We start from the raw sequence: 12388 nt of genomic DNA on the forward strand, positions 1-12388 counted from the left end.
GTCTCCTCCCTCATGCCCCTCTATCTCTTTCTCCCTTTCACTTTGTCCCTATCAGTGTGTCTGTGTATCTCTGTCCCCTTCTCACACACACCCACCCCCTATGCTCACTATCCCCACAGCTAATAGAAACACACACACACATATACAGAAAGAGAGAGATTATCCATACACAAACACAGCCAAAGGTTGCTTTGTCAAGTGTTTGATTTGTTCATTCACCTGTCTTACTGTTTGAGTGCTCACTTATCAGTGTAGAGACTGAACTTTGGATGTGTGTGACATCTCTGTTACGTACGGTATGTATAATTTCACACCGGTGGGTGAGAGCATTGAACACAACAGCCACGCCCCCATAAGAGTTAACATAAATCCCAGAGAGAGACAGCCACTATAAATCTTTCCACAGTGTGAGCCGTGTCCATGGTAACACAGACCGTAGAACAAGTGGCTGCTACTGCAGCAACCAGCAGCTCTGTGGGTGCGTTCCCTTCCCTCGGGCTCAGTAGAGAGGAAGCCTTACTGTACATTTACTGTACAGACACTATTACTATGAGCATCCCTGGTAATCGTAGTCTGACCTATGTAGGTCTAGTCAGTTCTCTCACACAGCACAGCAAGCCAGTAAACTACAGCACAATATGTCACCCTGACGACAGTAAGTCTTGTCTTCCAGTCTTGTGAAGCAGTGTACTGCACTGGCACCAACAAATACACTAGATGTTTGTCCATCATAGTTCTTGAAACTGTTCACTGAACTGTTGATACCTTTACGGATAGAGTTACTTATTAATACCTAGCTTAATGCCTCTGCATCCCTCTCACACACAGAGCATTTTGTGTTTCACTGCCCTGATTTCAAGTGATACTGTAGTAGATCATTCACTCAATATCACTCTGCTCCCCTCACTTTCCATCCCTGTTCCAGCCCTCCCAAATTCCACATCATTAACCACACAGAACGCCTGCCATGTTCAAGGTCTGTGATGAGAATGGGCTGTTTGGGTTTCTGTAGAATCTGGGATAAGAACTATCAAAGCAAATACATTAGAGAGAGATTAGTTGTTTAGCTACCATGTTGTGATATAAGTACATGCTTGCTAGATTACACTTTGACGACCTAAGACGAATTGGAATTACACCGCTTGTAGTGCATGTCATATTGCAACAACCCTTTGGTTCAGTAACTGAACTAAAGCAGAGACTATGGATGGTCTGCATGTGTCAAGGTGCGCTGCTAGGAGGTGCATGCTAAACTACTCTGTTAACCATCACATTTCCACTAGAATGACAGCGCTGTAATAAAAACCGACCATGTGTACAGGCAGGTGGATTCCCTAGAATTCCTTCTAGTGGGATCCACTAGGATTTAGACTTAAGACTTACAAGGTGAAAGTGAATGGCATTACTCAACACTGGTGTCCTCAGTCCTCATAGATAAGGCTGTCTGTCGTTTTATTTCACAAGCCAACATGAGGATGAAGCTGAGATGCTTTACTAGAAGGAGACTAAAGATTCCCAGGCTGGTCTAATAGACTAGATGTAACATAGTAAACGAAAAACCCGGGACACTAAAATTAGTATGATTTGTTACGTTTGGTGTGGCTAAATAAGACAGAAGGTTACTTAAGGCAAAAACGAAAGAAGGGTGGTTGGTAGGGGTGGATGGATTGGCATATAACGCTAACGTCTAGTAACACAAAGACTGCGTGTTTGAATCTCATCACGGACATTAGCATTTCAGCTAATTAGCAACTACTTACTAGTTTATAGCTACTTTGCAACTACTTAGCATGTTAGCTAACCCTTCCCCTAACCCTAACTTTTAACCTAACTCCTAACCTTAACCCTAGCCTAGCTAACATTAGCGTAAGCCACCTACCCACCTAGCTAACGTTAGCCACAACAAATTGGAATTCGTAACATATACGTATTGCAAATTCTGAACATATTGTACGAATTGCAATTCATAGCATATCATACAAATTGCAATTCGTAACATATCACACAAATTGTAATTCGTAACATATAATATGAATTGTAATTCGTAACATACCATACGAAATGGATGATGGACATCCACAAATGAATACGTACCATACCAAATGTAACATATCATATTAATTTGAGTGTCCCGGATTTTCATTTACTATGTTACGTCTACCCCTGAGTCCAGATTGCAGGCAGATTCCAGAGTGTGAGTCAACCAGGTAATAGGGGCTCTTTGATAAATCCATAAGATAACCTCATACCTAAACCTGTTACCTCGTCCAACAACAACACAGCTACAACAACACACAGTATGAGGCCACAAACACACACACACACACACACACACACACACACACACACACACACACACACACGAGTAGACCGTGCACACATCTACACGTCTAATTTGGCATCCAAAATAGACACTAGAGCGAGAAGTGCTCAATTTTGCTAATACACAGGACCATTCATATTATGCAGGACAGAATCCAAACAAAAAAACTATTTACACTCCCTAACAAAATGTGGCTTCCAAACAAAAGCCTGCACAGGAGTTTGAATCAGAGCAGTGTTGACAGATGGACAGCATACAGGACAGAGTTGGGTAAACATTTGGCAAGTCATGCTGGAAGCAGCTCGTTACGAGGAAAGAGGGTAATAATTCTTCATTCATCTAACGACAGACAGGACAGAGAGGCTCCTGGGTAATTCATGGGAGGAGCCACATCCATACCGACAATATCAACTTTACAGCACCAATAACACCAATTGACTTAATGACTTTTAAATGGTTTACATTTGTTGCGTCTGTCCTTAGTGAGGCCTACTCTCTCTCACCCACCTGGCACGCGGGGTCTTAACGTTCACTCTATCTAAATATACGGTTCCAGTGATATGTCTAAATGGCCTTTATATCTCTCGTGGCTTGGCTGAGTGTCTCTCCTCAGTCTAAACATCGTGGCTGGAGATAAACATGCAGCTGGAGCTGCTTTCAGTCACTTTGAAAGGAATGTCTCCAAAGACAGATGCCAGATATGCAGCTGAGGTTAAGAATCTGGTAATAGCCTTCGTGTCAGTTTCACATTTTTGGAAATGTGTACCCGATATACGTTGTCGCCATCTACTAAGTCGTGGAACACCCGCGAATAGAAAATGAGCTAACTGAATAGGTACAGAGAGAGAGAACTGAGAGCTGAAAATGAGAGAAACAGAATAATACTAAAGATCTGGAACCTTCCTGCATTCTGAGACACAGAATGTAATAATGAAAGCTGAGAAAGGACCGATGAATAGCCGGAAGCCCGACACAATGCTGCTGTTGCTGGACTTCACCTCTGATTAGTGAACAACACATCAATATAAGTTTCCTCTGTGGAAATAACATCTGGTGAGGATAAGGAAGTGGTTTCAGAAGCCAACAGCCTGGCGTGAACATCATTGACAACATTAAGATCATGTTACAAACATGATATTGACAGATCTGACATCAGGAGTTTGAAGCATTTTAAAGAGCTTTGAGGACTACTACTACAGTATATTATTACTTCATATCAACCGTAATAAACTACTATACTAAAGGGTAGATTCATTAGACCTAAAATGTATATCTTCTTTATAACAAGACAGAGAACAATTTAAGTCATTATCAAGTCAATGAGCTTATCTGAGGAAGTGAAGCGACTGAACCAGACAATAAGGGCTGATACACTGGCACCACCTTGTGGTACACCACCTCAGTCAAACAACAATAATCCTTTAGGAACCAGTCAAAGGCACTAGGGGGCCCTCTCTCTTTCCCCATGACATCCAGAGAAACAGACACAGGCCAGCCTTACCTAGTTTAACATTTCCAAACAATGATMGATTTGTTTGRAGAAAAAYRWKRSKRRRWWTCCCAGGCAGGACCAWTGTCCTACTATCCAATTAGCGGAGAAAATATCGAGCCCAAACTGTTGTATTTGCCACAATAGCGCTTATCTGGTCTCGGCATACAGTAAACAGAAGAGAGGAAAAGGAAACTGCTGAAACTAAAGCATCTGGTTCACAGGATGACAGGGGCCAGCAGGCCAAGTACGCTTCGTCTGAGTAAACAGTGTCACTGCTAATTTGTGATATCGCCAAATGCACAGACACATGCAAGCACAACAGCTTTAACAACAGAGCTCCCTGTTTCACTGTGGTTTATTTTATTACCCGTCATCTTCTTAATGGGAGCCAGGCGGAGGGCGAACGTACGCTGTGTCTGTGTCTCAGGCACGTCTGGTTAACATCAGACTGAGACTGTTCATAACGATCCCTTCCTCAACTGGGCCTGATATCAGGGTCCTCAACCCTATCAGGACCTGGACCCGTCAGGGACTTAATCAGCAGACTATAGTGTAACCCAGCCAGTTGGAGCAGGCCAAGGGGATGAGTAGTTCTGGCTCTCCTCCTAGGCTCCATGCCTTGGCCTTGTAGGACCCTTAGATTTATTCATAGACTGATGTGGATGTGGGTTGTCTGGAGTGGAGAAGTGGCTCTTGACATGGGAGTTATTGGAAATGACTGTTTGGACACATCATTCAGGCAACATATATATATATTTAGCTCTGAACCATATTCTCATACCCCATAATCTTGCTATTCACATTGGACATCTATTCCCAAACTAAAGCACTGCCACTTCCCCCTTTCCATATCACTCTTTCAGTTACCTTCATGGTCTCATGCACATCGACCCCAGATCCCTCCCTACCTATCCCTCCTCCTCCTCACTTTTGCACGGTGCAGTTTTCAAACAAACCAGTGACACTCGTTTGACTCATTCTGCTATTTTTTCAGAGATGATGGGTTTATTTCTGCTGAGCAGGGAGACACTGCATGTCCTCTCCTCCATTCCTCCCCCTCTCATGGGCCTCAGGGGCGGGCTAATGTATGTTAGGCCCAGGGCAACAGATCAGCTAGGGGGCCGGTCCTGTTTGTACACATAGCATGGGGGGGTTGTTGCACTCATAACTACAGCCGCTCTAGTTTAAGTCTGGGACTGGGATCAGGAGGGGTGGGGGAGTGGAGACTGTGGTCAGAGGAAGTGGGATCTTTGTGGTTAAAGTAATTGATCGTATCAGTATTGTTGTGATTGCTATTATTATTCCTCTTTTCTACAGTGTACTGCTCTTCCTGTCAGCGGGGGTTGACGCCGGGGTCTTCTCTTTTTAGCCTCTCTGATTGGACGAGGCACTTCCTGGCGATGGGCTCCAGTGGTTGGCTATATGGGGGGCGTAGGGTGGGCCTACAGGGAGCGTCCAGGTCTCCAGTCTCCATCATGTTGCGACAGCCGCTCCAGGACCAGGAGTAGGTGGTGAAGGTTTTGGGGAAGTCCTTCCGGCTGTGGAGGACACAGTAACACTGAAGGGAGCCCCAGGAGTTCCACATGTCCCTGCGCTTCAGCTGGGTCAGGTCCTTCAGGTACTCCTTCAGACTTGATTTAGACTGGACAGACAGAGACAGAGAGAACTTCAATGTTCGACTGGCTGCATCAATATTGTCATACATTCAGTTCAAATCCCATCTTACCTTCTGTTTTATCCGGTTGATCTCATTGTAAGTGAGGTGGTCCCTCTCCTTCATGGACATGTTCACCTTCATCTTCACAGGCGTGATCATCTCCATTTTCTCCATCCCAGGGTGCTTGATTGACAGCTGGTACAAATACAAGAAGATCAGCCACATATTTCCGCTGCCTTTCTATATTTCTCACATAATTCAATATGTGAAAATGTTTTTCGAAAATTACTTGTCTGATGCGATCCTCGATCTCAGCGGTCTTCCAGGTCTTGACAGACTTCATGCGGCCCATTTTGGCCCTCTGTGCAGGGTTCAGGGACATGCGCCGGGGGTCCCAGGAGGTGTAGGCCACGTTCATGCTGGGACGCCTCAAGTACGGGCTGTCTTTCTCCTTCTGGCTCTGGGCAATTGTCTCTGCACATCAAATCAACAGCAGTCCCTCATCACTCCTCTGCCAATCAATATAAATTTGACTAGGAGAGTATGAAAGCTGAAGCAGTTCAATATGAATATAGGGAGGAGGGAGAAAGGAGTACTGTGTGTGCTGGGTGTTATCATGTGTTAGCTCACCCACTGGCTGGATGTACTTGAGGAGCTGCTTGCTCTTCAGGCCTATGAGATGAGCTCCCTTGGTGTAGTAGTTGAGAACACGGTCCCCGTCCTCCCTGTCTGGTCGCACGGCCCGCCGGATCAGCCTCGGAGTCTTTTTATGGTAGTACCTGGTCAGAGGTAGGGGACAGTCAAATATGGCTGACACAGCTGACCACAAGAATGTATTATTTCTGTGTAAACAGATAACGTTTATTTAAAATTCATAAGATACTGCAATGAAAAGTTGTCTCTTTGTTTTTCCCTGAAAACGTCTTGTTAACCTTACATGATCTCTGACGACATCCAGTGAGTACACACTCATGTATAGCTTCACATGATGTCGGTCGGCTATTCATATACGAGAAGAAAGTAGCATGACTTAGAATGGCTTACTGTACTATCGCTCTTGTAGTACCACTGGACAGGATACCAGCAGCCAGCATCTTGGTCAGGGTCTTGTAAAACACTGTCTCACACACCTCAACAGACTGGGATGGGTCTGCTCCTTCAGCTCAGAAAGGAGTGAGAGGTAAAGCGATGTAGTGAGAGAGAGAGGAAAGTAAGCACCATCTTAAAACAGTCTCACAAACGCTATGGCAGCTCTGTGAGTCGTACGTTCATATTTCCATGTGAATCCAGATATGTTTAGTGAAGGCAACATCTTAGTCGGGGATCTTCACCTTTCACACACTTGGAGAAGCGCTGGCTGTCCGCCATCACATGCAGGAAATCTTGAAACCCCACCTCTCCGTCCTCTGAAGCCAAAAAACAAAAACAACCAGTCAGCCAGCCTGTCAACTCATGTCAACTAAGAGAATGTGCATGGCAGCACCCCAAATGGCAATCTATAGTGCACTACTTTTGACCAGAGCCCTATATGGGTACAAAAGTCACGCACTATATAGGGAACAGGGGACCATTTGGGACACATTTTTTTTTTAAATGTATTCCGTTCTAACATGTTTTATAACGGAAAGCACGTTATTATATTTTGGGGTAATTCCAGATACTGAGGCAGAAACATACTGTCGTCGTGAGCCTTCTGCAGGGTTTTCTTCACCTCCTCTGGGCTGATACTGATCCCCACTCTGTCCAGCGTGGACGCCAGGCCCTCCTCATTGATAGAGCCATCGCTGTTCTTTGCAAACTGCTCAAAGACTTCTTTGAAGGCTACATGGGGCAGAATAGACAATAGATATGACTGTTGCCCATAACATAGGAACATCACTTCAAAATACATGTACAATAGAAGATCATCATCAATTAATTCATAACAAAAATTGGTTTTGTATTGGTAGGTAATATTAGTTGACAATATAAGACAGGCTAACAGTCTGCATGCTACTTACCATCAGACTGGGCTTCGTCAGGCATCATAGTTGCCAGGTCTTCAATATGAGTAATGCCTCTACAAGCAAACAGGCACAAGCAGATAGTGGTGTTAGGGGATAACAGTGACAGTTGTGGGGAATAGAATAGGTATGAATGGTAAGTATGGAGCAGAGGGTAGGTACTGTAACCTGATCTCCTCCAGGTCCTCTGTGTTGATGGTGCTGTCTGGCATCTTCCGGTAGTCCTCATATGAGATGGAGCCCCTCCACCGTGGAATCGCCGGGAGTTTAACCAGGGAAGCTTTATCTGGCTTTGGCATTGGCTGATTGGGCCTTTGCTGCAGCTCATCACATGGAATGATGCCCCTCCTCTTGGTGATATCCCTGGGTTTGAATCGCTCCAACTCTGGCTTCTGTCGGTTGGGCCTTTGCTGGAGATTCTCACCGCGGATGGTTACGCTTCTCTTGATGACCTCTCTAGCTTTGAGTCTGTCTGAATCTGTCATGGCTTGGTTGAGTCTGTGCTGGATGTCGTAGGAGAGGGGCGCCTTCCTCCTGCTATAGTCCCTGCCTCTGCCTTGCTCTGCTCCATGGAATGACCCTTTTTCCCGGGGTTCTTTGGCTATTGGCGGGATGTTATCTTCTTTCTGTTTACCTAGTTTGGTCTTGCGGACGTCTTTGACTTTGCCCTGGACTTTGTCATCTTCTTCACTTGGACTGGGCCGTGACCAGCTGAACTTGGGTATGGCCGGTAAGGTCTTCTGCATGACCTTCGCTCCAACAGCAATCTCCTCTGGGATACCGGCCACCCTCACAGTCTTATGGGCATTTTCTGCCTTGGCAGAAAGCTTCACGCTGGGCCGGTCATTCTCAGTGAGAAGGGGGTTGGTGGTGGTCCCAGCCACGGCTGTCTTGGTGAAGAGGAGTGGGAACTTAATCTTCTTCCTGCCGCTGTCAATGTCATCTGGGGACGTAGATCCCTCTGCCCCTCTGCAACTCGTATTAGTGCCAGGGGGAGGGGAGTGCTGCGGTGAGTTATTATGGATAATTCCTTGCGAGCTGCGGAGAGCTTTGCCCTCTGCCGAAGACTGCATGACTGCCCCCTGGCGGACTTCAGCGTTAGCTCGCTCTGACTCCGGACTGGACCTGTTATCAGAGCTCTGAGAAAGACTCTTCAGCCTCAGCTTCACTAGGAACCTTGACACCTTCTTCTGGGCCTCCTGAGAGAACAAAACCCTCCAATAAATGTCACTAGCAAAGTAAACCTCAGTGGTGTGAAGTACTGAAGTAAAAATACTTGAACATACTATGTTGTTTTTTGAGGTAGATGTACTCTATATTTTTGACAACTTTTACTTCACTACATTCCTAAAGAAAATAATGTGCTTTTTACTCCATACATTTTCCCTAACACCCTTAAAGTACTCGTTACATTTTGAATGCTTAGCGGACAGGAAAATGGTCTAATTCACACACTTATCAAGAGAACATGCCTGGTCATCCCTAATGCTTCTGATCTGATGAACTCATTAGCACATGTTTCATTTGTAAATGATGTCAGTGTTGGAGAGTGCGCCTTGCTATCCGTAAATAAAAAAAATACAAACAAAAATGGTGCCGTCTGGATTGCTTACTATAAGGAATTTGAAGCGATTTATACTTTTACTTTTGATACTTAAGTATATTTGAGCAATTACATTTACTTTTGATACTTAAGTATATTTAAAACCAAATACTTTTAGACTTTTACTCAAGTAGTATTTTACTGGGTGACTTTCACTTTTACTTGAGTCATTTTCTATTAAGTTTATCTTTACTTTTACACAAGTATGACAATTGGGTACTTTTCCACAACTGGTTAAATGTACCCAAACACAACACTCATTGATATATCAATATAGTCGAGGGGGGTGGGTGATAGAGGTAAATGTAAGAACCATACCAGAATAAGGTATTGAGATATTACGTAGAAAACATAATGTGACTGTAACCTTATTACATAGCTTTGTGATTTATCATGCCCTACAGGTGTATGTGACTTGACTTGCCTCTTTCCAGCTCCAATCTTCCTCCATTGTTTGATGAGATGAATGCTTGGCAGAAAAAAAGGCAAGCTGCACCTGCCTCTGAGGGCTGGACTAAAATGTGATAGGCCTATACTAAACTGGAAGGCTTCAGGTGGTGCCCATAGAGAATAGGTATGAAGCAAGAAGGCATCAAGAACTGAGTTGGTAACCCAGACAGTGGTGGTGGATCCAGACAGATGGATGTAAAAAAAGAGGGGGAAAGATCTCATTTAAAATCTCACATAACCCAATACCACTACCAAACTAATTCCTGAATTTACCAAAATAATACTTCGAAGACATGTTTGGAAATGGTAAACGAATATGTTATTGTGGAACAAGGGAGATTATTGTTAAACAATAAATAGCTTTAACCAACCTCTTAAAAGAGCATGGTCATCAATAGGCCATAGATGGAAAAAGAGCCAAGCCTCAGGCACCTGAGGTGGCAGGGCCTCTGATCCCGTATTCCACCATGTACCAAATGGACAAAGAATGGAATTTCCAAGTTAAACTGTAACCAATAGTACTGCTCCGTGTGTGGGGAATATGACGCGCAACAACTGTGACCCAAGTAGCAACAATGACGCACCTACTGGGCGCACCGCATCTCGTACGGCTATTTTCTGCCGTTTTGCGTCCGACTTACTTACTGCCTGGTGAAACTGTTTAAAGGGTCTTTGCATCGCTCAGTAGGCTACATGGCTGGTGTAGGATCAACAGCTTCCCCTTCCCCAATCCTAACATTAACCATTAGGTGTGGAAATGCGAAACTGGCCCAAGATCAACGTCTAGGGGCAACTTCACCTGGTCTAAATTGTTTGTTTTGACAGTCAGAGTGTTGGACCGTTGACAAAAACAAGTCCGTCATAAATAACAGTCCGAGATCAAACGAGAGGGAGGGGAACCCTGAATACATTTCCTAGCTCCCGTTCGCTTCTATTTCTATTCAATTCAATTAGATCAACGTCTCGAGACTCAGAGCTCTCTCTGACATGTAACAGGGTTACAGTATCCCAACAACTGGGTAAACTCATGAAACCACACCCATCATATCCAGTATGTTTTACGGTTCATTGTTGTGATGATGTCAACCGAATCATTTCAAGGATAGGCCTAGCTGATGCAGTCCACTTGCTTTATTCAAACCGTGTTGCTGATAACTTATTTTTGCTTCTCTCTCTCTGACAAGTAATATAGACATTTGTAGCTGTTAATAAAAATACTGTTAATTGAGCTGCCTATTCAAGAATTCCAGGTGTTTGTACACATTTCAGGTGAGTCTCATGGTTTTGGTGTTAGATCTATACTGGTATGCATATTGGTCAAAACGCTCAATGAAGTACAAAATGTTCCCGTGTGTACCTACCCTAATTAATATTTTCTTAAGCCTATTAGTACAAAAAAAATATGTAGGTATAGGCAAAGTTGTACAAGTAATACAAATATCGAGAAGTGACTATAAAATGAGAAATATTGAATGTGGACTTCAAAATTCCTGTATAATTTTCAGTTTGGAAGAAAATATTTCTGAAGAATGTTTAAGTTCTACTTGATCCTCCCAAACACTCTATTCTGAGTAAGTCATACATTCACCTCTTACATGCACAATGTCATGAAATATACACCACTACCTGTCCTGATCACTCCAGGGGCACTTTCATAGAACACATTTGGGCAGGTGCTCTGGTATTTAGACCACTGACTCATATGTGCCTGACTGGCCCCAATTGCTCTAGAGTGAACCATTAAAAAGGGTTAAAGGTTATATTGAGAAAACTACAGTTGTTTGACTAACCTGTGATTTATATGGCATGTGTTAATGTTCTACCAGGTGTCTGGCTTGGCCCCGGTCCTGGTTGGGGCTATGTCTCGGCCCACCTACACAGAAATGGAGTCTTTCACCCACACATCCCAGGGCCTGTCTCACACCTCCATCCTCCTCATAGTGGTGGGCATCATCGTCTCCCTGCTGGCCTTCCTGGGTAGCATTGGGGCGTGGTCCGACAGCCGTCTGCTCTTTGGATTGGTGGGTAGTACAGCACAGTGTGAGATATGGCAACTTGGGGCTTTATGTTTTGAAGAACAGTTAATATGCCGTGTTCCATCTTCACATACTAAATCATAACCTGCCCGAGCTCTGCCACGTTTGCATTTAGCTTTTGGAGAGTAACATCTTGGTTGTTTGTGCTCTGTAGTTCACACACTTCCTAATGCTGATCCTCAGCCTGCAGATAGTGTCTGGGATTCTCTTCTATGTCTTCAGAAGCAAGATAAATGTGACTCTGCCCGGCTGTCTCAATCTACTGCAGTCTTGGATGATCACTGTATGTTTTCCAGGGAATTCAACTAGTATTGCTTGATTGACAAGGGTGAAAATGCTTTTATGTGTCATATGCACCCTCTGCAGGTGGAGAGAAGGATCACACTGAAAGTCAACGAGGTGATCATGCAGCACTGCCCCAGGGATAAGGTTGCCATCGATGACCTACAGCATGCAGTGAGTAGCGTGCTATTCACTGGCCCAGCTGTTCACTCCTTACCAGGGGAATGGTCTCTGTGAGATACACTATCAAAGTTTGTTTATGTGTGTTTCAGTTCCGTTGTTGTGGTGCAGAGAACTACACTGACTGGCTCCTGCAGGGCTCTCGTGAGAATATTAGTTTTGTGCCACACTCCTGTTGCCATGTGGATTCTGTGGCGTGTGTGAAAGTCGTCACCACAGACAACATCTACCAGAGGGTCAATGTTAACCAGCACAGGGGAGGGCGAGGGGGTTACAAAGGCCTTAGATGAGGTTAACAAAAAGGTGATCATGATTCCCTACATGGGAATTGCTGTGACAATGATGAGAGGTTTTAAGGGCCC

The 12388-nt window shown here is 44.4% G+C and overlaps 1 protein-coding gene across 1 annotated transcript; it reads right to left on the reverse strand.

Moving 5' to 3' along the window:
* Nucleotides 1-430: 430 nt before the first annotated feature.
* LOC111980356 (uncharacterized) lies at nt 431-9249 on the reverse strand. Its single transcript, XM_024011078.2, has 10 exons — nt 9241-9249; nt 7644-8674; nt 7473-7531; nt 7150-7293; nt 6804-6878; nt 6517-6628; nt 6103-6251; nt 5762-5946; nt 5542-5667; nt 431-5457 (listed from the first exon to the last, which is right to left on the reverse strand). Exons 1-10 carry the CDS (start codon nt 9247-9249, stop codon nt 5149-5151), a joined length of 2199 nt encoding a protein of 732 aa, XP_023866846.2. The 3' UTR covers nt 431-5148.
* Nucleotides 9250-12388: the final 3139 nt, after the last annotated feature.

The sequence above is a fragment of the Salvelinus sp. IW2-2015 genome, linkage group LG20, assembly GCF_002910315.2.
Source record: "Salvelinus sp. IW2-2015 linkage group LG20, ASM291031v2, whole genome shotgun sequence".
Taxonomy (NCBI): domain Eukaryota; kingdom Metazoa; phylum Chordata; class Actinopteri; order Salmoniformes; family Salmonidae; genus Salvelinus; species Salvelinus sp. IW2-2015.